The 25,602-nt window shown below is 39.8% G+C and overlaps 1 protein-coding gene across 6 annotated transcripts; it reads left to right on the forward strand.

The window, feature by feature from the left end:
• The first annotated feature begins 11,100 nt into the window (after positions 1-11,100).
• On the forward strand, positions 11,101-25,299 carry LOC131316565 (UDP-D-apiose/UDP-D-xylose synthase-like). Of its 6 annotated transcripts, none has more exons than XR_009197183.1 (4): positions 11,101-13,045; positions 13,158-13,339; positions 23,641-24,017; positions 25,070-25,299. XR_009197183.1 is itself a non-coding variant. In XM_058345978.1 (4 exons), the coding sequence occupies exons 1-4, from the start codon at positions 11,542-11,544 to the stop codon at positions 25,148-25,150; spliced, it is 309 nt and encodes a 102-aa protein (XP_058201961.1). In that variant the 5' UTR covers positions 11,101-11,541; the 3' UTR covers positions 25,151-25,299. The 6 variants fall into 6 exon arrangements, 2 of the variants coding, with proteins under 2 accessions (XP_058201961.1, XP_058201960.1); XR_009197181.1 differs by lacking the exon at positions 25,070-25,299 and having other exon boundaries at positions 11,101-11,260; positions 11,335-13,045; positions 23,641-24,791; XM_058345978.1 differs by lacking the exon at positions 13,158-13,339 and having other exon boundaries at positions 11,101-11,568; positions 23,641-23,733; positions 23,910-24,017.
• The last annotated feature ends 303 nt before the right edge of the window (positions 25,300-25,602 follow it).

Below are 25,602 nucleotides of genomic sequence, written 5' to 3' on the forward strand. Positions count from 1 at the left end.
AGCCTAACCCGTTCTGCTTTTAGGGTCTTTGCACTCCTTAATCCAGCCAAGAGTGCCTCGTACTCAGCCACATTATTTGATGCACTAAATCCAAGCCGAACAGATAGTTCAATTAGTACTCCATTAGGAGGAAAAAGGACAACCCCAATTCCTAAACCAGTATTACATGCTGATCCATCAACGAATAACTTCCATTCCATAGGATCCTGTTCGGCTGAGGACTGAATCTTCTCGAGTGATGTCTTAGTCACCTGTTCCTTTCTCGTAGGAGGTAGGGGAGCCACTGTAGGAGAAAACTCTGCCACAAAATCTGCCAAAACTTGGCCTTTGATTGCCGTGCGTGGCTGATAATCGAGTTCGTACTGACTTAGCTCGACGGACCACGTCGAGATCCTTCCCGAGAAGTCTGCTTTTCGTAGCAGTGATTTCAATGGAAACTCTGTGTAAACCACAACCCTATGGCTTTGGAAGTAGTGTGGCAGTTTCCTTGTGGCTGTCCTAAGTGCCAGGACAAGTTTTTCTAAGGGCAGATATCTCGTTTCTGCATCCAGTAGCGTCTTGCTAACATAATAAATAGGGATTTGTTCGATCCCCAAATCCCTCAACAGGACTGCACTTACTGCATGCTCGGAAACAGCTAAGTACAAAATTAAAGACTCACCTGGCTGTGGGGTTGACAAAAGTGGGGGCTCGACCAGATACTTCTTCAGGTCCTGGAAGGCTTGTTCACACTCTGCTCCCCATTCAAATCCTTCCCTCTTTTTCAACAATTGAAAAAAGGGTCTGCATTTGTCACTTGACCTGCTGATGAATCTATTAAGTGCTGCAGCCATTCTTGTCAACCTTTGGACTTCCTTAGTGGTTTTAGGACTTTGTAGCCTTTGTAGGGCTGCAATTTGATCGGGGTTAGCCTCGATCCCTCTCATGGTCACCAAATGGCCCAGGAACTTTCCTGAACCAACTCCAAACGCACATTTCGAGGCGTTGAGTTTCAGTTTGTATTTCCTCAGGATCTCAAAAGCTTCTTTTAAATATGCTATATGCCCCCGTTTATCTTGACTTTTCACCACCATATCGTCTATGTAAACTTCCATAGTCTTTCCAAGGAGTTTCTTGAACATGATGGTTGCAAGTCTTTGGTATGTTGCCCCAGCATTCTTTAGCCCAAACGGCATAACACTATAGCAGTACAACCCTCGTGGTGTGATAAATGAGGTCTTCTCTTGATCAGGTCCGAACATAGCAATCTGATGATATCCTCGATATGCATCGAGAAAACTCATTCGCTCGTAACCAGCAGTTGCGTCAACTAACTGGTCAATCCTTGGAAGAGGAAAACTATCTTTTGGACACGCCTTGTTTAGGTCTGTGAAGTCTACGCAGACACGCCACTTCCCGTTCTTTTTTTTCACCACAACGGTGTTGGATAACCACTCTGGATAGTAGACTTCACGTATTGCTTTGGCCTCCAGTAGTCGATCGACCTCTTCAATTACTGCATCCACATGCTGCACGGCTGCCCTCCATTTTTTCTGAATGATCGGCTTGTGCTGAGGATCAATGTTTAAATGATGACAAATCACACCTGCATCTACTCCGGGCATTTCCTCTGGTACCCACACAAATATATCAATATATTCCATCAGAAATCTTATTGATTCAGCCTTTTCGTCCGCTGGTAATGATTCTCCAATTAAGAAATATCTTTCAGGATCAGTCTCGTTGATCTGAATTTTCTCCAAGCCTTCAACCACCTTCTCAGTCGGATTTCTTCCAACATCCTCGATAGTTGGTTGATCTGGTATTTCTAACGTATAGACGTGGTGGACCTTTGGGGCTCTTTTTATGATGGAAATCAAACATTGTTGGGCCACTTTCTGATTGCCTCTAAGTACCTCAACCCCATTCGATCCTGGGAACTTCACCATCTGGTGATAAGTCGAAGAGACTGCTCTCATCTTGTGCAACCATGTCCTCCCTATAATCGCGTTATAGGAAGAAGGAACATCGACTACTAAAAAATCTATCCTCCACACCATTGATCCAGCCCGAACAGGTAGTGTTACCTTTCCAAGAGGCTAGACTGCTCCTGCTCCGAACCCAATCAGAGGTGTCGTAGATTGCTCTAAGTCTGTTTGGGCCAGCCCCAGCTTTTTGAATGCATCGTAGTACATTACCTCTGTACAACTTCCTGAGTCCACTAAAATCCTTTCAATGTCATATTCCCCAACTCGTAGGGTTACGACCAAAGCATCGTTGTGGGGTATTTGGACTTCTCCCAGGTCATCATCTGTGAATGCTATGCTTTCATTGCACACATTATTCTCTCGCCCTCTCTTGTTTCCCAATTGCATAACATGCTGATCGTGCTTGACTTGTCTTTGTAACAACCTGACCTCATTTCTTGTATAAGGTGTGGCCAACCCATGTATCATATGGATTACTCCTTTGGGGTTTTGCTCGTAACCCAGTTCCATGGCTTTCCCTTTCTCCTTTGGATCCTCCTGGATAAATTCCTTGAGATAGCCCCGAGAGACCAAATCATCAAGGTGTCTCTTGTACATCTCACAATCCTCAGTCATATGGCCCCAATCTTTATGGTAACTGCAGTGCTGATTCGTAGCACGTTTTGTGTCCTTGTCTCCGCCTAGACTTGGGGGCCATGTAAAATATGGCTGATTCTTTATTCGATAAAGAATCCTATAGATTGGTTCCTTCCATACTGTAGTGATAGAAAAGAAAGATTTGGGATCAGAAGCTTGCTTATCTTTATACGGCTCTTTCTTAGCCTGCCCATACTCCCTTCTTTCTCTATAAGTTTTGGGCTCTGGCTTATCCATCTTTTTGACAGGTGCCTTCGACTGCTCGGCAACAGTCCTGCCATCCTCACGGAGTCTGTCATCCTCCATTCTGGCGTGTTGCTCTATCCGTTCCATCAGTTTGGCCAACGTGGCTACTGGATGTTTATTCAACGAGCGACGCAGCTCTCCCCGAACAGGAAAACCAGTCTTGAAGGTGGCAATTGCGTACTCCTCACTGCAGCTTTCAATCTCGTTGAAAGTTTCCCAGTACTTCTTTGCATAATCCCTAATTTGCTCGTTCTCCTCCTGTTTCATGGTGGAAAGACTTTCAAACGTCTTTGGAGCTTTTCTGCTTGTCAAGAACCGAGCAGTGAATTCCTTGGCCAACTGCCTCCATCCTCGTATGGATCGTGGGGCCAGTTTATGAAACCAAGCCAAAGCCACTTTGCCAAGACTAGAGGGGAACATCTTGCATAAGATGGCATCATCCCCCTCGTGCATAAACATAGCCTGTTGATAATGCTGTATGTGAGCCACGGGATCCGTATTTGTCTTGTAAAGTACGAATGTACCGTGCTTCACTCTGCTCGGCAACCTAGCCTCTTGTAGCCTCTTTGCAAAGGGGGAGGCTGCAATATTACTTAGGGCCCTGCGTGCTGCTTCTCGTGCAGTCACTGTCCCATCCTCGAGTTCCTTCGATTTATGAGCCGTAGCCTTGACCCAATCAGCTTCAGGCCTCTCGTACCTGTCTCGATGATGCTTCCTTGTTTCCTCCTCTTTTGGGGTGGAACTTCGATCTCTGCTCCTCCTTTTTCGTGAAGAAGTCTTTCTCTCCGGTGTTCGGCTTTTACTTCTGCTTTTCCTTTTTCGTGGAGAAGCTTCGTATCGCCCTTTGTTAGGACTCCTGCTCCTTCTTCCTCACGAATGAGCCTGCTTATGGACTACCACAGTCCGTCTGTCTTTCTGGGAATTTCTCCGAGAAAGTCCAGAATCTTCTGGGTGCTCTCGTACCCGTTGTAATTCCTGTATCTCGTACTCCCGTTTTCTAATCAAACGAGCATACTCCTCGATTTCCCTTCTCTTTTTATCGATGACATCGTTATCATTGTGTATACTTCTTGAATGGGTCACTGACTCCCCTCTTCGATGAGACTTACTCCTTCTCGTGGAGCCAGTGGTAGTTTTGTCTCCTTTTTCTCTGGAGTTATCTCCGTTATGTCTACCAGTGTGCTTTCTCAGAGCACCTGGTGGGGATTTATCTCTTCCCCCACCCAACTGGTCCTTCGGACTAAATGGAGTAACTGGATCTTCTTCCATCATGATTATTTTTCTGAACAATTGTTCGTTTCCCACAGACGGTGCCAATTGTAGAGGGATGAAAACAATTGATGCTTCGGATCACCTTGGATTGCAACGGCTTAATCGTACCTTTTCACCGGAACCCTAATTTGTCGTTGGAACCCTAATCTGCAAAATAGACATGGGGTGAGTGCACCTTTGCCTCTCGTGGCAAAGGCCCTTCGATGGCAAAGTTAGTATCACGTACTAAAGAAACCCTAATTATCAGTAGGAAAATATTGAATAATGCAATGTATTGCGTCCCTTTTTCCTCTAGGTTTACCTCATATTTATAGATTTGCGTATGCTTGCTGGCCAAGCATCCCTGTTGCCCTAGGATTCCTAACTCGTATAGGAAACCCAGGATATCAAGGATTCTCGTTTCCTTTATCAGTTTATTAGAAAAGAGTCCTTTTAGGATTCTTTTCCATTACTGGCCAAACATCCCATTCTCATTGGGTATCTTTACTAGATCCTATATTCTCAGGATCTTATTCCTTTACGGGACATGACTTCTCTGGAATCTTCTCGAGTATTCCCTCTGCTCTCACTCTTTAATTGGAGCTCTTTCTTTGTTTGGCTATCTCGTTGCCGAACAATCTGGCTGGACCAGCTACTTCACATGTAACTTGGCTCAATGTAATCAGAATGTCTCTATCTGCCGAACAGTTAGTTTTACGCCAATGTCTTCTTATGTTACTGGGCTTTGTCGCCTTTTAACATACTGATCGACGGTCAATCCTGTTTAATCTTTCACGTGTTTTGATACACCATCTGTTCGGCAACTAGATGTATCTGTTCGAGAATACCTCCCTACAGAAGTCTTGATGGATTATCTGGTACCTAATAGTACCTACATTTATATTTGAAAACTTGGACTTGTGTGTGTGTGTGTATATACAATAATATAATAGGAACATGTGCTTATTAGATTAGTTTATTAGGAAATTTTGATCTTATATTTTTTTATTGGATACTTGAAAATCTTAAAAGATTATATAGTACCTTGTAAAGTATTTTACTAGATTTTCTAAGTACACAAATATATTTATATATGGGTACATGTATCTTTTGGCTTATTATTTTTCTAGAAAAATCTTAACCATTGGACAATAATTACTAGGGAAAATTTTATTCCTTGGGTAATAGCCAAGACTTTTGCTATAAATAACACCCCATCCTTGCCATTTAATTCACACCTTTTAACTTTTCAACTTATCTCTCTAGAAATACTTGAGTTCTTACTTTGTTCTTTCTTGTTCTTGGTGTTCTTGAGTTTTTCTTGAAATTCTTCTTGAAACTCATCCTAAGCTGCTACTAAACCGCCACCCGACCACCCTCTCGATCCAAAAGTTTAGTAGTATAGTCAAGATCTAGTTTTGAGAGAAACCTTTCTCATTCGAAACTACCGGAAGCTTACCGTTGGAAGTCACTCCGTCCGATAGCCGACTTCCTTTTCCGTAGCTGCCCTACCGCCAAGATGAATGGTAGATTTTTTCGTCCTCATTATCTTTAAGTATACGTAGTATTTTCCTTGTCCATTAAACTCTAGGTATATTATGATGCTCATATGTTGTAATACATAAGAACTTGAAAGATGTTTTACTAAAGTTTTGAAAAGGAAGGGGAGTATGTGAATAACTCGACCTTATTTTCTGAAAAAACACATGTTGTTTTGAACTTCCCTAAAATGAGGAAAGAACGGATTTTGAAAGATAGGAATTTATCGTTTGATTGGAAGTATTCGTATTTTGATCTTTAGGATGGTTATGAGCATGTATACTTGAATTGCTTGTATTACTTGTCTTGTTATAAAGCATAAGTGATCTTCACTCCAAAGGCGTCCGTACATGTGTCATTACGCTTTGAGTTGTGATTTGAGCATGTTAAGCAATATAGAGTTGGATGATCTTGCTAGTTTAGTTTCAAGATTACAATGAATTATTTATGATTACGTATGTGAAATGTCTTACCGCGGAGTCATTGCATGAAAATGAGACACAGAAATCGAGAAGGTAGAAACATGACACCTAGGGTGTGTTAGAAAAAGTGTAGTTTTGAAATCGCAATGTGGCCAGACTTGCCTATTGTGTGGTGTGGGTGTGTTTTTCGAAAACCCAATGGGAACTTGGAGCGGCGGAACCATTGTGGTATACTTGGGAACCCAGAGCAGCGGAACCGAGGGATGTATTATGGTTTGGTTATCTGTGAAGAGGAGCCAATGCAATTGTTTTAATGATTTTCAAAAACCCAAATGGGAACCCGGAGCGGCGGAACCGAGGGTTTTGAATTGTGGATTGGCTATCCGTGGAAAGGAGCCAATGCCAAATTCAATGTTTTATGTGCCAATGGGAACCCGGCGCGACGGAACCATTGTGAGGATACTCGGGAGACCGACGCGGCGGAATCGAGGTTGGGTGTGTAAAAATGATTTTGGAAATGATGATTTGATTTATGAGAAATGGAAAATGGAGACACGATTTACGAGATATTGCGTAGGAGAAACTCAGAAATCACGAACACCAACGTTAGTTGAATAGTGAATGTGGATGTGTCATTGTTAATTATTTTGTTAAATACGCATGTACTATGTGGATCTCACTGATTCTATGCCCTATTATGTGTAAGTTATGGGTTAGCGGGTATGTGATTGTTCTACTGGGCTTTCGTAGCTCATGGTGTTACCTTTGGTGACACTGACATATTATGCTGGTGGCGATGCTGGTATAATGTGTCAGACTTTGTAGATGAACAGGAAGAACTCTACACCTTGGAGACTTTCGGAGCCGAGGAGCTGGCTAGGATGGAGGAACAGGCGGAGCAGTAGATAGGAACCCTAGTTTTCCCTCCTTTTGTTGAATAAAAGTACTCTTGTGAGAAGTATGATGTAATATTGAGCTAGACTCTATTTAGTTTTCAATGAAAATTGTCTATTTAACGTTTCCAAAATTCGGGGCGTTATATGAATAGGCTAGGCTAAGGCCCAATACCTCATCGCATTAATTTTTATAGTGGTTCAACCGAATTAACCACTATGTAGCCTATATCCTTTATCAAGTGCTTGTAGAACCGCCAGAGTACATCTCTCCTTAACTTCTAATGCTACAACCACAACTAATGTCGGATCACACTAGTCCTCCCCAAATGGAAGATGCGATTCACTTTTCATGTCCAGTAGAGTGTCTTGTGGATTCTCTCCATGACACTGCTAGAGGGCCTCGAAATTTGAAGTCTAAGAGAATTATGGCGATACCAACCAGAGGTCTGTGGCCCTACATCAGGTAAGCATCCTGGCAATTGGAAAAGGAAGAAGATGGACATTGTTAAAGTTGGTGGACGTAGTAGCAAGGTTGTGTAAAACCCCACTCAAAGGAAGTATAAATGGGAAAAGTGTTATTGATGACTGCTGTGGAGACCCTCACATTTACTGTATCCCTCAACAACATGTTTTACGTTGATTTTTACGTGTCTTGTTCCCTATCTGTTTTGTAAGTATCGTTAGTTGTGTGATTTGTAGGTATCGTTAGTTATGTGATCGACGTTGAGGGATTGTTTGGGGTGTTTCTTTGAGATTTGTGGGGTGTTTGGTTAGCCTTGTTTGTTTGTTTGTTATGTTGGGTCTTTTTTTTTTGTTTTGCCGGATTGTGGTGTACTTTGTTTTGTGGGGTTGTATGTATAGACTTGGATGCATGGTCAGGCATGGATGTACCTATTTTTTTTTTATTATTAATGGATTATGTTTGTGTTTCTCCAAAAAAAAGGGAGGCTACAACCACAACTAACTTCCACCACCGCACAACCGCCATATTTCTACCACCACCACCACTATATCCACCACCATCTCTCCAGTCTCCACCAACTTCCACAACTACAACTAACACGACTACACCCATCACTCGTAATCATCGTCACTATCACCATTGCTTGTCACTGCCCTTCCACCACTATCACCTTTGCTAAAACTGGCACTTGTCCATCACCACACCACCATCACCAAATTCTCTCGACCACATGCATGCAGTCACCAACTTCCCTATAACCACTGTCCACCGACACTCTCCACCATATTCCACCGCTACCATTACCCCACTGTTCAGTACCATCATGACTTCGCCACTTGCCATCATCATAACCAACACCACTCAATCTTTCTACCACCACCTACGCTACAACTATCGCTGTAAACAAGCTGAGCTTTATTGATCTCAAGCTCGAAAACGAGACAAAAACTTGAGCTTGATTAACGAGTCGATCTTAACCATTTACTAAACGAGCCTCTTTAACAAGATGAGTCTCCCTTAATAAGCCAAGTTTTTTTTGAATGGGCCGAGCTCCACTCAGTTCATTTACTGGACCAAGCCGAAAACTCAAGTTCAAGCTTAGCTCATTTACTAAACGATCCAAGCATTGACGAGCCGAGCTGAGCTCGCGAGCTGCTCGATTAGTTGAAAGCCCTAGCTACAACAACCGGCACATCTCCACCATCACCACCTTTTCTCCACAACACCATCACATGCCACCTCACCACCACGTCCCATTGCCAGAGGTGGAGCTATGTTGGGGCTTGGCCCTTCGGCTCCGGTTCTTCGAGTGTCTGAGTTTTAAAAAATTTATTTTGTATATATGTAGATACCCGGAAAATCTTAATTCATGAAATATTTATTAAATGTCTAATTGGGAAATTGTGGTTTATTTGGTGTCTAATGAGATTGGGGATTGAAGTGATAGAATGGAAACTTGAGGGAGTGTAGGTATGATTAAAAGATATATGAGTATATATAATGGAGGTGTGTAGTAGGGGATCATTTTCATTTCTCCCTTTTTCTCTCTCCCTCACTTCTCCTCTGTCTCTCTAGCCGACCATCTCTCTCTCCTTCTCTCACTAAAAACCTCACTCCATCTCTCAAGAACTTCAAGAATCAACCTCCCTCTGACCTTCCGTGATCTCGAGCTCGAAAATCCTTGGGTCAAGCTTGGAGCAGAGCTTTGAGGTTCGAAGAGGCTGGGCTTGTTCAAATCACTTGGATCTTTGTTATCGTAGTAAGGTAGGGACTTCTTTACCTCTTTTATGTGTTTATATGTTGTTATGGCGTGAGAATCGAGCTTTGATCATCTCCCTTTGTTCATTTGAAAGTTGTCAGAAAACTACAGAAATCGCCTAGGGATCGATCCCCCTTTATTTTGCCTTCATCCAGTGACTGTAGGGATCAATCCCTGATGAGGGAGGGATCGATCCCCCACTCCTCTGGACAGCTTCGTGCTGTTTTGCTTCTTTTCAACCATTTTGACTCCTGATTGCTTCTAAACCCTTTCGGGCACTTCCTAACTTAACTCAAACATGTTCAATTGACTTCCTACGTTGAATTGATGTTATCCTTGATCCGTTGGCTCTCCGTAGTAAGGAACAAATAGGGAATCACTTAAAACTTCATTTAAACGCATCTTATTGATTATTGGATTACTTGTGACTGATTGTGGTGCATTTGTGGCAATGGTGGGATGTTGTATGATGTCTCACATATGAATGTGATCGTTGGGAAGTCTTACCTTACATATTGAATAAGAAAGTAGTTGTATGTGTCGGAAGTTGGGATAGAGAGTCTCGTAACGCAAGTGGTGGTAATACAATGACCCAAGTTGTTAGGGCTCTCCGTAACGCAAGGGGTGGTAATACGGTAACCCTCGTGGTGTTATACTATAACGCAATGAGTGGAAATACAGACAGTGGAAATTGATGATAGCGAGTTGTGTCGAGATAACAAGAGTCATCAATGTCTTGTGAACTAGTTGGCATATCATGATAATGGCATGACTTTGGATGATCATATTGAATGTTGACACACTTGTGAATTGATCGTTATTCATCGATTGAACTGAATCTCTCGTCTTCATCCTTTTGCAAGTATCATCATATTTATACATAGAATTGGTAAAGATTTTCCTACTAGGCTAGTGTAGCTCAACCCAATCTTTCTTTTCAGGTTCAAATGTTGGACAATAGCTTGCATGTATCGTGTGCTTGGAAGTGAAAGACTTTTTTTTTTGGAAGTTAACTTCATTAGTTACTTAATCATCTTTGTAATCGACTTTCTTTTGATAAAGATGGGTTTGTAACTATTCATTTAAGAATTTCCTTTTGATTAAACCGTTTGTAACTTAACAACTTGTTCGTAATTGTACTTAAGCTTATTTGGGGCCGGAGTGCTAAAATTGTATATCTTTTGACTTGGGGACTTGTTTGTAAAGTTGGACAGGTGAGAACTTTTTTGGGTATTGTTTATGATATGCAAGGATCCTTTATTGAAATGGAATATTTATTTATGTTAAAAATTCAGGGCGTGACAATATACTTGATTTTGAATATTATTGATAATTATTCATGTATAGCTACTTATAATCTTGATAATTTTTGTAACAACCCAGATTTTTGACCCAATTTTTTTTTAAGATTTGCAAATTTTATTTCGGTATGATTATTTTTAGTAAATTAGTTATAAAGATTTTTATAAATTCCATGTGTGTATTGTATGCCACATGTACCATAATTTTTTCCAAAACAATTTTTTTTCCACTCTCTCTCTCTCGCTCTCTCCATTAATTGTCTTCATTTCTCCCCAAGTGAACCATCTCCCCTACACCATATTCAGCATCCATCACCTCTACCCCATTCCTTGCCCACCACCCTACCTTCTCTCTTCCCCAACCGGGTATCTCTCCTTTTTCCCTCCTTGCTCCCCACTCCACCCAACCTTCTATAAATACCCCTCCATTCCCATCCGAAATTAGAGAACACGAACCCACACCACGACACCACCATCACCACTGAAAATTTCGTAGAGAAAGGTAGAGAGAAAAACAGAAAGCTTGAAACTCCGTTAATGAAGTTTTAGAGAGAGAGAAAAATGGGTTTCGTACCTAGACCCAACCGAAAACTAATTCAACTGTTTCAATCAGTTCCCACACACACACACACACAGAAACACACACGAAGAGAAGAGAGCAAAGGAATGGCGTGATTCAAAGCTACTGCCTTCACCAATCGAGCACTAGCGGTATCACCGTCCGGCCTCGATCCCGTCATCTCCTAGCCCTAGCGCTTGTTTGACCTCGACCAGAACTCGGTAAGTCTAATAATTGCACTCTCAACGTTTATTCTTGATTTACTTTAGAGTTTTGATTCAGGAATCTATTTTAGGGTTTTCGATTTGGGTTCTCGATTTTGGGATTTCAATTTTGAGGGTTTGGCAAAATTTTCTTTGGTGTTTGGAGGCAATCACTTGATGAGGCTGCAGAACCAAGTTTTCTAGATCTATTTTCTTCTCTGCCATTTGACGGTTCTTGATTCTTCCGTTTGAATTGATGATTTCTAGCAGGTGCTGGTTTTCAGCCATGGCCTCCGGTCATGATTTCCGGCAGCAGAGAGTTGTCTGTACGTATGCTTTTTGTTAATCTTCAATACTTGAGTTTAAGATTACTTGCTTGATTGTGATGTCCTTTTTACTACTAAGATATTTGAGCATTCAATATCAATTGCTAATTTTGTGGTAATTACAAAAAAAAGAAAAAGAAAGGCTAATGTTGTGTTAAACCCTAAATCATTGGACTGTTCTCCCTATTCTTTTTCAGCAGAGGTCTTTTTGAATATATATGCTCAACGATAAATTCTGAAAATTTGTAACTGTAAGTATATTGTCACAAAACTAGATTAAATTGAACCTCATAGCTAATACTCATTTATTTTAATTGAATCATATGTGTTGTTGAGTAGAAAAGTTGTTATTAAAAGCAAAATTCTCAATTACATGCTTGTTTGTACTAGTGGTAGCCAAGAGCAACTCTGTATATTGTGATTTCATAGTTGTTTAGTTTTTTTCCCTTCAAGTTGCAGTTTTTGTGAAATTTGATTATGCAATGGGTAAATGTGTATGTGCTGATTTGCTTATAGCGATAGCTATCATATTTGTTGATATCTAATTGCTCCATAAAAAATAGCTTTCTTCTACTTCTATGTTCTTGGTTTCAAAGCTTGGTTAGGAGCTATGTAGAATTGAGCACTGAACTTGTCACATGTCACAATACATATTGCCCTCTCCAACAAAGATTTGGGAGAAGGAATAATTTATAGTTGATTTGGGAAAAAGGAGTAAGTTTTTGGACATATCTCTCAAACCATTGCAAATGGTGAAAAAATGGCCTCATCAGGTACGGTAATGTCTACAAATTATATTGTAGGTCAAAATTCTAGATGTTTCACTTTGTGCAGTCCTTGGTAGATCTTAACAGTAACTCTTTATTTTCACTATTGTGGATTTGTGATAGTGGTTATTAACCTATCGATCTTTGTCTTGTGTATGTGCTTAGCTTTTAGCATTCTTAGTATGAGTTAATTTGTCAACTGAAATAAAACTATTACGGAAACTAAGAGTTTGAGAGACACCTATTGTTGGAGAGCATATATAAGTGTTAGAAATTATTTCTGCTTTTTGGTTCAGAGATTTAACATTCAATCCCCTTTGGAAGTTTGGGTATAAAGTACTGTACAAAGTTCTACCTTGTGCTACAATTTAATTTTGAGATTTGCCATGCTTCTTTGATTTGTCCTGCTTCTTCTTTGGTTTGTCCTACTTCTTTGATTTGGGTAGAAATGGAAGATTGTAAAACAAACATGCTTGTACTAGTAGGACCCAAAAGTACCCAAGCCTGTTTTAACCTAGTTATTTTGTTTTGCCCTTCATCTTGTAGGTTTTTCCTAAATCTTTGGAGACCAATTTGGGCAACCACATGGATAGCATGCACAACCACATGGATTGCATGAACAATATATTAGGATGTAGAACAAACATGCTTGTTCAGTTTTCCTTTCATTCTCTTTCTACAAGAAGAAAGTAGTATTTTCAATGTGCGAGGTAATGAGTTATACTATTTTTTTAACCACTCTCATTACTTGTTGACTTCACCTATTACGGAATATGGATGTGTTATGTTTTGAATCTGTAGTTATATAATGTATTAGATTAGGGTGTGGTGAGAGCCATTTGTATGGAACTGAAGGTCCACTATATTACTTGAAGAATGGAACTACTGTTCGTTGGAGTCCTGCCCGTTGCGAGGAAGAAGTATGCTCTACACTTGTTTCTTGTTGTCTCTCCTATCTATATTTGGCTGGTATTTATGTCTTTGCAGCCTCACAAAGAGCAAAGGTTGGACTTATTCCTTCCCTCTTTATATTTCCCTACAGTGTTGTTCATGTCTAGTGCCAGGGATACTGATTACTGCCTTTTTTCATTGTCTGGCATGAATTCCAGTGCATATCTCTGTAGCTTTTTGGAAATATTCGTCCAATTAATCAGAAAGTTGGTTCATCTCACTACTACAAATATGGGTTTTTATAGAATTAGTTAATAGCATTCTATAAGGATGTATACAAGGGAGTAACTTCCATTTCATCTCAGTATTCAAGCCATTTTGACCTCTTGGGGCTTTATCTTGTTGGTTCCTAATTTGGTGCATTGCCTTATTGATTCTTTTTTAAGGGTATATCTCATTGATTCTCTCAACGCTATAACAAATTGGTCCTCTAGCTGCCTAGCATAGCTTTGTACATTGGAAAAATTGCTATGCGTTTCTATTTTTCTTGCACAGTAGGTTGATTACCCTACCTATTGAGCCAAAAAGTTTAAATAGATATTATAGACTCTAGTTCTCCTAATAGTATAAGTTAGGCCTTTTTAACAGCCCTTCTTATAAGATGCCACTTTACTGTCTAGCAAACTAGAAGATAACTAGTGAGTGGGGAAAGTAACCAGCTATAGAATTTGTGCACTTTTTAAATTGGAAGTTTGAACTAGCAAGTAGTTAGTTTGACTCTGGCTAGCACAAACATTGTTGAATAGAAGTAGTAGAGTGTAGGAAAAAGATGAAAACTAGTTTCTTTGTGTACATATGTTTCTTTGTTTCCACCCCACCAGTTAGAATATGGTATTCTAACGGCTGGAAACCGAGTTTTTATTACTGCAATGTGCTGAAACTATTAAGTACAGGTCTTGAAATATGGATCAAGTGCAGCTGAGAGAAATCATCTCTACCTTGACGATTTTATAATCTATGTTATTATGTGGTTATTTGTTTCTACACTTGGATTATTCTCTTTGATTAGTCGTGTTCATTGGATTGTTTTGTTTTTTTCCTTGTAAAGCCCCTGAATTTTGGTTAGTAAAAATTTCGTTAAATATTTGAATTTTATTTGAATTACTTATTTTCTCTTGAGTGGCTATATGATTTCTTGTTAAAATTTTTGTCGTAGTTAGATATTGGTTAAATTCTCGACTAGAAACCCTACTTGACCAATTTAGTTAGTTTCTAACCAACTAGTTGGAGGAACCGAGCAACCAACTCACCTAGTTACTAGATGAACCTTTTGGAGCTTTTGAACCTTTTGAACCGTTTTCGTTACCCATTGGTCCATAATGGTTAGGGTAACTTTTGTCCATTGGTTAATACCCTTTTCATTATTATATTTTGTTTAAAATACATGTAGTCTTTCAAAGTCTTATTTTTAGTATAAAAGGTACTTGTACTTCTTTTATCTATTGGTCTTTACATGCTAGGGAAACTATTATCTATTGGGTAATAGCCCAATCTTTCAACAAGGTACAAAGTTTTAATTAAATAAATCAAGTATGGATTTCCCATGTGATTTTATACATTAAACTATTGGGGTATATCTAAACCCTAGATTTCCAAAGTACTTTATTTATTAAATTAGTACTTGTACTCTATTATAAACTAATGGGGAGAATCCTAGCCTTTTATTTAATTGGGGTACTTGGTACCACACCTATATTTAAATATAGGGCTTTTGTCACATGCTTTAAAAAGGACAACTTTAATTATTTTATTATAAAAGTTTCCTAGTAGCTATTGTCCATTGGACAATAAATGTTAGGGAATTTATTATCCATTGGGTAAAAGAGTTATTCTTTCAACAAGTACATGGGTTCATTAAACTAGTCTTTTTCTTAAACCCCATGTGATAAAGTACATGTTATTTTATTATTAAAGTACTTGTAGCATTTAAAGCCTAAGATTTTCCAAGTACTCTGTTATTATTTTATATTGGGGTTTTGTACCCAATTGGATTAATTTATTGGGGAGTTGATCTTCCTAGAGTATATTAGTACACTAGTTTATTTATTTAACGTGACATGTGCCTTATTCGATTTCTTTAAAAGGATTTTGTGATTTGGAAAATCTTATACCTTGGTACTTTATTATTCTTTCTTGTTATATATATATATATATATATATATAAGTGTACTAGGGAGAGAGAGAGAGAGATTGCCGAGAGGGAGAGAGAGAGAGAGAGATTGCCGAGAGAGAGAGAGAGATGGACCGAGAGAGAGAGATAGGAGAGAGAGGGAGAGATTTTGTGGTACTTCCATAATCTTTCTCATCTTTTCAAATCCTTGGTGATATCTTTCTTCCTAGCCTAAATCTATCTTCCATTGTACTTCTATATTTGTTTTATGACCAAATCTTGTACCATTGTCTCCTTCTTTCCAAACAAATCTTCCATAATCCCATCCAAGGACAAATCTTAGCCATGCAAACCTACCATTTAGCCTAACCTAGCCATGCAAGCCTACCATTTAGACTTTGACCTTCCATGAGTGCTTGACAAGTGTCAAAAATTGAAGAATGAGAGAGAGGGGGGGGGGGAGGGGGGGGGGCGGCCATGAAGAGAGGAGAGAGAGCCAAGGTTTTCCTATAAATAGGACCCCATTCCAAGCATTTCAACACACACCTTCACCTAGCAACTTCTCTCTCTAGAAAAAAATTTTGTTCTTTCTTTTGTTCTTCATGTTCTTGACTAGTTCTTGAGTTCTTCAAGAAACTCAACCTAAGCCGCCACTAAACCGCCACTCGACCACCCTTTGATCCATAAAGTAGAGTAGTGTTAGTCAAGTAGAAGTTTCGAGAGACACCATTCTCTTTCGAAGCTACCGGAGACCACCGTAGGAAGTTACTCCGTCTGACCACCGACTAACTTTCCGTAGCCAACTACCGCCAAGAAGTAAGGTAGGATTCCTTGTCCCCTAACTCTACGTATATGTAGTTATCCTTATCATTCACCCTAAGTATAAAGTAGGTTATCTTTATTTATTTGCTTATCTCGAAGTATTTGTATTTTGATATTTAAAGATGGTTATGAGTATGCATATATGAGTTGCTTGTATTGCTTGTCGTGTAATAAAGCATAAGTGATTTCACTCCAAAGACGTCCGTACATGTGGCGTTGTGCTTTGAATAAAGCATAAGTGATACACTCCAAAGGCGTCCGTACATGTGGCGTTATGCTATAAGTAGTGATTGAGCGCGATAAGTAATGTAGAATTGGATGATCTTGTTAGAATGTTTCATGCTTATTTTTGTCCTACCGCGGAGTCTTTGTATGTAACGAGACACGAGAATCGAGAAAGTAGAAACATGACACCTAGGGTGTGATTAACGAAAGGAAAATGTTTTCCGAGGAAGGAAATATTTTGAAACTACATAATGACCGGTTTTGGGTGGCATTATGTGAGTTGTGTGCGTGTGTAAAAATAAGATTTGTGAAAAACCCAATGAAAACCCGGAGCGGCGGAATCATTGTGGGGATACTCGGGAACCCGGAGCGGCGGAACCGAGGGTTTAGTTTTTTTCGAAAACCCAATGAGAACCCGGAGCGGCGGAATCATTGTGGGGATACTCGGGAACCCGGAGCGGCGGAACCGAGGGTTTTGAAATGTGTGCGTTCCCATGGGAACCCGGAGCGGCGGAACCATGGTGAGGTATGGCTTGGTTATCCGTGGTACGGAGCCAATGCAAATGTTTTTGTGTGCCAATGGGAACCTGGGACGGCGGAACCATTGTGAGGATACTCGGGAACCCGGAACGGCAGAACCGAGGTTGGGTGTGTTAAACAAATGATTTTGAAAGGTTGATTTGTAAATGAAAATGTTGACACGGTCTACGATGAGTCACGTAGGAGAAACACGAAACTCTTGGACACCAACGATAGTTGATTAACGAATGTGGATGTGTCATTGTTAATTCTTTTTGGTTAGTTTAGTATGTGTTGACTTTATTATGTAAGTTATGGGTTAGCGGGTATGGGATTACTCTGCTGAGCTTTGTAGCTCACGGTGTTGCCTTTTTGGTGACCCTGACATATTATATCGGTGGTGACACTGGTATAATGTGTCAGGTTTTGTAGATAATCAGGGTAAGCAGATCACCGTGGAGGCTTTTGAAGCTGAGGAGCTGGCAAGAATGGAGGAGCAGGAGGAGCTGTAGTTAGGAACCCTAGAACCCCCTCCATTTGTGTAAATATTAAACTCTTGTGGGAGTTTTGTTGTAATAAGAGCCAGACTCTATTTTTGAGGTTTTTAATGAAATTGTCTTTTTAACGTACCCAAAATTCGGGGCGTTACAACTTGGTATCAGAGCTTTAGGTTCAAAACCTCGGCTATGGGTAGAATGGGTAGAACCACGAGATAGTTTGACCGTTGCACAAACGTGAATTGAGTTTAAGTTTACCGTCCCAACTTGGGTGGAATTCTGTCAAAACAATCTTCGGATTGAAGCAAGGCACGGAAATTGGCAGTACGGCCGAGCTGGGAATTCCCGAACAATTGGATGATGACTTAAATCAAGAATCGAAAGTGAAACATAGATTCAAAATCTTCTTAAGTGATTACCTGTCGTAGGATATTCCTAATTGAGGTTGAAACTTTTTCTTGTAGATGAAACATCTAGTTGATCTTTTAGCCGAAGCCTACCAACCTAGAAATACCATAGAAATCCTGACAGCCCAAAAGTTGGAGGATCCTGCCTTTATTGCCGCTGTACTTAAAGAAAAGAGAGATTTCCAAAGAGTGCAGCAATATACCCCTATTCCCGTCGAAAAGGACCCCTGGTTTTCAGAAATGTTTCCTATACTGTCTGATTTTCATGAGTATTTCGATGTCTTACCCCCGATGGAGAACTTTGAGGTTGGAGTTACGGAGGAGGAAGTCAAAGGTGATAAGGACGCCAATGAGGTGACCAAAGAGGAAAACCATACGGAGGAAGAGGATCTCGAAGAGGACGAGGCCCTAGAAGGTCCATGAAGGCCAAAGAGATTGCTTTGGCGTGCCCAAAATAAACCTAGTAACCGTTGTAGTCCTTCGGGATGTAGGATGTTAAGGATTAGGACCGTCTCAGCTTGTAGTAGGAATTCTTGTTCTAATCTATTTGTTTTGTAGTAGAACTCTATGTTTATGTTTGTAAATTCTATGTTTATGTTGTATGATGTTCTTATCTATGAAAAACCTGCTTTATTTTTAAAGAGTGCCGTTGCATACTATTTGTTAAACTACTTTTTGCTTTTGAAAGATAGACCATTTGCAAAAAGAAAATTTGTTTTAGTAAACAAAAACCCCTTTTCAAATTTCCCTCGTAGATGGTGAATAAGCGTCGCGAATTAGAACACGATAACGGAGAACCCTCTAACGCAAATCCTGACCTAACCCAAGTCATGCGAGCGTTCATAGCTGCCTTGAACGCCAACCGCCAAAACCAAAACCACGACGATGGATCTATGACCCGAACCCGAGCGATGAACGAATTCTGCAAACGCCGAACTCTGACCTTTCATGGGGACACCAACCCTGTTGTAGTCGAGACGTGGCTGAATGAGGTCAAGATGATCCTCAGAACCCTCGAAATTACCCAGGACGGAGATCGTGTGGCCTTGGCCACGTACCAGCTAAAGGGAGTATAGCTGTTAGTCTAGTGCGTTGAGAGTGCAAATTAGGAGTAGCCGACCTGCGCCTAGCTTGCGACCCTCTAGTGATCGATATGGCGGATTTCGACGTAATCCTGAGGATGGACTGGCGATCTGCACGTCAAGCAGTCATAGACTGTCATCAGAAGTTAGTAACAGCCTATACCCTAGGAAGGACTCGTTTCCTTTTAAGGGGGATAGACGGACAGCGAGTTCGGCGACGAAAAGATCAAGGTGGTAGAATCCACTACGCTAGTTTCCAGTAAGGAGAAGCCGATAGAATGGAAGTGGGATTACCACGCGTCGTGTGCATATACGCCAATGTGTTCCCTGAAGAGCTTCCTGGCTTACCACCCCTAGGAGAGATAGACTTCTCCATAGAATCCAACCGTGGACGGCACCAATTTCTATGGTGCCATACCAAAAGGCCCCTTCGGAACTAAGGGAGATCAAGACCCAATTGCAAGAGCTATTGGACTGGGGGCCTGTCAAGCCGAGTACGTTACCATGGGAAGTACCGACGTTGTTCGAGAAGAAGAAAGGAGGCACGCTTCGACTATCAGAGGTTAGGAAGGTTTATCTTTCCGTGACTGCAAAGGTTCCTTCAGTGCCTTTGTGAATACTGAGAAGTGTCGTAGGGCTTACCTGCTGATGTTCGATGGAAGACTTATGCTATACTACGTTGGAAATGATTTTGTTCAAAGTTGATCCGTTGTTTGGAAATGGATTTAATATCGTTAAGTAGGAAAGAATCGTGCTAAGGAAACATCTGTAGGATATGAGTCTGCATGATGACTTGGTAGAGATTTTGTATTTGGCGTTGGTATTTACGGTGGAGACCTTACCAAAGACGTACGACGAGGCAAGCTGTTCGATGGCAGAAGCAACTTCAACCCCATCTCGTTAAGCAAGTGATGAGGCTTAATTCGATTGATGGTGACCTACTCCAATTTTTAAGGGGGATAGTCGATGATCCCAAGATCGGTCTAGCGACCTAGTCTAATCTGTAGTCGCGCGCCAATTTCGGGGACGAAATTGTTTTAAGGGGGATAGATTGTAAAGCCCCTGAATTTTGGTCAGTAAAAATTTCGTTAAATATTTGAATTTTATTTGAATTACTTATTTTCTCTTGAGTGGCTATATGATTTCTTGTTAAAATTTTTGTCGTAGTTAGATATTGGTTAAATTCTCGACTAGAAACCCTACTTGACCAATTTAGTTAGTTTCTAACCAACTAGTTGGAGGAACCGAGCAACCAACTCACCTAGTTACTAGATGAACCTTTTGGAGCTTTTGAACCTTTTGAACCGTTTTCGTTACCCATTGGTCCATAATGGTTAGGGTAACTTTTGTCCATTAGTTAATACCCTTTTCATTATTATATTTTGTTTAAAATACATGTAGTCTTTCAAAGTCTTATTTTTAGTATAAAAGGTACTTGTACTTCTTTTATCTATTGGTCTTTACATGCTAGGGAAACTATTATCCATTGGGTAATAGCCCAATCTTCCAACAAGGTACAAAGTTTTAATTAAATAAATCAAGTATGGATTTCCCATGTGATTTTATACATTAAACTATTGGGGTATATCTAAACCCTAGATTTCCAAAGTACTTTATTTACTAAATTAGTACTTGTACTCTATTATAAACTAATGGGGAGAATCCTAGCCTTTTATTTAATTGGGGTACTTGGTACCACACCTATATTTAAATATAGGGCTTTTGTCACATGCTTTAAAAAGGACAACTTTAATTATTTTATTATAAAAGTTTCCTAGTAGCTATTGTCCATTGGACAATAAATGTTAGGAAATTTATTATCCATTGGGTAAAAGAGTTATTCTTTCAACAAGTACATGGGTTCATTAAACTAGTCTTTTTTTTAAACCTCATGTGATAAAGTACATGTTATTTTATTATTAAAGTACTTGTAGCCTTTAAAGTCTAAGATATCCTAAGTACTCTGTTATTATTTTATATTGAGGTTTTGTACCCAATTGGATTAATTTATTGGAGAGTTGATCTTCCTAGAGTACATTAGTACACTAGTTTATTTATTTAAAATGACATGTGCCTTATTGGATTTCTTTAATAGGATTTTGTGTTTTGGAAAATCTTATACCTTGGTACTTTATTATTCTTTCTTGTTATATATATATATATATATATATATAAGTGTACTAGGGAGAGAGAGAGAGAGATTGCCGAGAGAGAGAGAGAGAGAGAGATTTTGTTGTACTTCCATAATTTTTCTCATCTTTTCAAATCCTTGGTGATATCTTTCTTCCTAGCCTAAATCTATCTTCCATTGTACTTCTATATTTGTTTTATGACCAAATCTTGTACCATTGTCTCCTTCTTTCCAAACAAATCTTCCATAATCCCATCCAAGGACAAATCTTAGCCATGCAAGCCTACCATTTAGCCTAACCTAGCCATGCAAGCCTACCATTTAGACTTTGACCTTCCATGAGTGCTTGACAAGTGTCAAAAATTGAAGAATCAGAGAGAGGGGGGGGGGGGGGGGGGCGGCCATGAAGAGAGGAGAGAGAGCCAAGATTTTCTTATAAATAGGACCCCATTTCAAGCATTTCAACACACACCTTCACCTAGCAACTTCTCTCTCTAGAAAAACTTCTCTCTCTAGAAAAAAATTATGTTCTTTCTTTGTTCTTTCTTTTGTTCTTCATGTTCTTGAGTAGTTCTTGAGTTCTTCAAGAAACTCAACCTAAGCCGCCACTAAACCGCCACTCGACCACCCTTCAATCCATAAAGTAGAGTAGTGTTAGTCAAGTAGAAGTTTCGAGAGACACCATTCTCTTTCGAAGCTACCGGAGACCACCGTAGGAAGTTACTCCGTCCGACCACTGACTAACTTTCCGTAGCCGACTACCGCCAAGAAGTAAGGTAGGATTCTTTGTCCCCTAACTCTACGCATATGTAGTTATCCTTATCGTTCACCCTAAGTATAAAGTAGGTTATCTTTATTTATTTGCTTATCTCGAAGTATTTGTATTTTGATATTTAAAGATGGTTATGAGTATGCTTATATGAGTTGCTTGTATTGCTTGTCGTGTAATAAAGCATAAGTGATTTCACTCCAAAGACGTCCGTACATGTGGCGTTGTGCTTTGAATAAAGCATAAGTGATACACTCCAAAGGCGTCCGTACATGTGGCGTTATGCTATAAGTAGTGATTGAGCGTGATAAGTAATATAGACTTGGATGATCTTGTTAGAATGTTTCATGCTTATTTTTGTCCTACCGCGGAGTCTTTGTATGTAACGAGACACGAGAATCGAGAAAGTAGAAACATGACACCTAGGGTGTGATTAACGAAAGGAAAATGTTTTCTGAGGAAGGAAATATTTTGAAACTACATAATGACCGATTTTGGGTGGCATTATATGAGTTGTGTGCGTGTGTAAAAATAAGATTTGTGAAAAACCCAATGAGAACCCGGAGCGGCGGAATCATTGTGGGGATACTCGGGAACCCGGAGCGGCGGAACCGACGGTTTAGTTTTTTTCGAAAACCCAATGAGAACCCGGAGCGGCGGAATCATTGTGGGGATACTCGGGAACCCGGAGCGGCGGAACCGAGGATTTTGAAATGTGTGCGTTCCCATGGGAACCCGGAGCGGCGGAACCATGGTGAGGTATGGCTTGGTTATTCGTGGTATGGAGCCAATGCAAATGTTTTTGTGTGCCAATGGAACTCGGGACGGCGGAACCATTGTGAGGATACTCGGGAACCCGGAACGGCGGAACCGAGGTTGGGTGTGTTAAACAAATGATTTTGAAAGATTGATTTGTAAATGAAAATGTTGACACGGTCTACGATGAGTCGCGTAGGAGAAACACGAAACTCTTGGACACCAACGATAGTTGATTAACGAATGTGGATGTGTCATTGTTAATTCTTTTTGGTTAGTTTAGTATGTGTTGACTTTATTATGTAAGTTATGGGTTAGCGGGTATGGGATTACTCTGCTGAGCTTTGTAGCTCACGGTGTTGCCTTTTTGGTGACCTTGACATATTATATCGGTGGTGACGCTGGTATAATGTGTCAGGTTTTGTAGATAATCAAGGTAAGCAGATCACCGTGGAGGCTTTTGAAGCTGAGGAGCTGGCAAGAATGGAGGAGTAGGAGGAGCTGTAGTTAGGAACCCTAGAACCCCCTCCATTTGTGTAAATATTAAACTCTTGTGGGAGTTTTGTTGTAATAAGAGCCAGACTCTATTTTGAGGTTTTTAATGAAATTGTCTTTTTAACGTACCCAAAATTTTGGGCGTTACATTCCTTTTGTCCCTTATTCATTTCTATGTGTGTGTCACTCTATCTCTCTCTCCTTTTGTTTTGAACTAGTGCAATCTATCTCTCTGTGTGGAGTTATTTGTATCTTGGTTTGTCTATAACCTGTGGCTTAGTATGTAAAAGTAAGCACTCATCTGATTTTGAATGAAATGTATTAGTTTTTGCCACTTTGTGGATCACTAAGGTGCATAGGAAGGATACACTTTGGTTTTTTTCTCTTGTTTATGTGAAGGTTGGATACTTTGATCTTGAGAGACTAAAAGTTGATTTATTTTTAAAAATTGTGATGGCTAAAAGTTAATTCTGAAAACATTAACCAAAGAAACCCGTTATTGATGGGATTTATGTTGATGGTTGGTTCTTTTGGGATGTAGACTATAAATCTTGCGGCTATCTGTACTCCGGCAGATTACAATACGAGGCCTCTTGACACAATTTACAGCAACTTCATCGATGCTCTACCCGTGGTACGCGCCTTTGATTTTCTTGATGTTTTATTCCGGAGCATTAATGAAATGCGCGTGGCTTTAATGGTGAATTGTTGTGATTCTTGACAGGTTTGTGGAGTTTTTTGATTTTGTTGTTGGCATTAGTTGAAGCTGAATGTGCATTTTGATGTGAATTGGATGTTATGTTATGTGAGGTGAAGTACTGTTCGGAAAACAACAAGTGTCTCATTCACTTGTCTACTTGTGAAGTGTATGGGAAAACAATTGGTAGCTTCCTTCCTACAGATCACCCTATGCGGCAGGTGAGGCTTCATTTTGTGCTTTGTTTATGCAAGGACCAGAACTTAGTTTTATTTAATACTCCAGGGACATTGTGGTGCCCTTTTTGTGTTTTTATTTTTAATTATGAGGTTGCTTGGTAGTTGGATCATGAACTTATTAACATTTCACCTGGAGTTTGAAAGTCTCGTTGTTTTTCCTTGTGCAGTTTATGTACAATGGGGTTTTAAGAAAAGTGTGAAACTTGGACATGGTTGGGCGAATACTTGATGATTTGAATTATTTAGTACCAATTCACTGGTCTAACGACTTTGACCCTGCTTATAATGAAGTAATGTTCACGGCGATAAGTTATAACCATTGACTTGATTAGTGCATGTTATGATCTTATATGGGAGCCATCTGATGGCAGTCCGAAGTTTGTTCGTTCATGTTAATTTGGCATGATGATGATATTATGCATCAGGGGAAATATTCAAGTGCAGTTGCATGGATTACCATTGGAGCTAATTAGTTATTTATCTATCAGATGATCCCATTGACCAAACAAAAGATTATGAGTGTGCGCAAAAAAAAGGAAGGGAAAATATTCTGGTAGTGATCACTTAGTCCAGGGACTTGAATTCTGGATATATGAATATGACCAAGGATTATTTGATGCTGATGCTAGTTCTGTTTTATGCCATTCTGATTCTGAAATGGAAACAAAGTCGCTTATTGACTAAAAGAGAGAAGCTGTCTCATAGTACAAGGTCCAGGGAGAGTTATGTGCTGTAGAACAAAGTTGAACCTAGGACATTTGATAGCCTAGTAGTTGGAAAGTCAATAAAATACTCTGCTCAACTAAAATTTGCACCTTATGTAGCATGTAATTTTGGATATCATGCACACATTGGCTTAACATTTGTAAGATTCCCAACTCTATAGTGCTTTATCTATTGTGCATGTGCTTGTCGTGTGTATGAAGTCTTAGTAGGGGTCCTTGGTCAGTAGTGGTGTTTTCTGAAATTCCATTTTCTTGTAGATGAATTAGTAAATTATGTCTGGATAATGAGTGTTCAATATCTCTATGTAGGTGTTCGAGTTGGAAGAGAAGATCAATATTTCCTCACACTTTGATGAAGATGGAGATTACAATGGTGCCGCTGGAACCTAGTTGAAGTTTTTTCCTTAATACTTCCCGTTTTGTGTCAAGACATGGGGTCAACTTTTGGGACAATAAGATTGTTTCACTCATGCCATTGTCCTTCAAAATGTTGGAAGGACATGAAGGCTTGCTATTGAATTTATTTTTATTTAAAGTTACTTGATGTTGGATGAAAATATATTTCTCTTTTGTTTTGAATGAAATCCTGGGTGAATTTATGTGTAGTTCATTGGTTCATTTAGTATTTTGGCAAAAAACTTGTTGTCAAATGAGTTTATGAAATACTTTTTAGGTCATTTGTAGAGAATACATAGTGTTACATAGTGTTCTAAGACTGCTATCAAAGGTCTATAATACATAGCATTCAGGAAACGCTATTACAAGTTTATGATAAACAGCAGTCAGAAAACGTTATGATCTACCCCCCACTTTTAACAGCATGGGCTAATACAACATTTTTC

This window comes from Rhododendron vialii, chromosome 2a (assembly GCF_030253575.1).
Source record: "Rhododendron vialii isolate Sample 1 chromosome 2a, ASM3025357v1".
Lineage (NCBI taxonomy): Eukaryota > Viridiplantae > Streptophyta > Magnoliopsida > Ericales > Ericaceae > Rhododendron > Rhododendron vialii.

Bases quoted from the DNA above. Each gene is read 5' to 3' on its own strand.
- LOC131316565 (XM_058345977.1), top strand. From the start codon at position 11,542: ATGATTTCCGGCAGCAGAGAGTTGTCT. The intron at 11,569-23,640 runs GTACGTATGCTT...TTTGGGATGTAG, and splicing joins CCGGCAGCAGAGAGTTGTCT to ACTATAAATCTTGCGGCTAT. The intron at 23,734-23,909 runs GTACGCGCCTTT...ATGTTATGTGAG, and splicing joins TCATCGATGCTCTACCCGTG to GTGAAGTACTGTTCGGAAAA.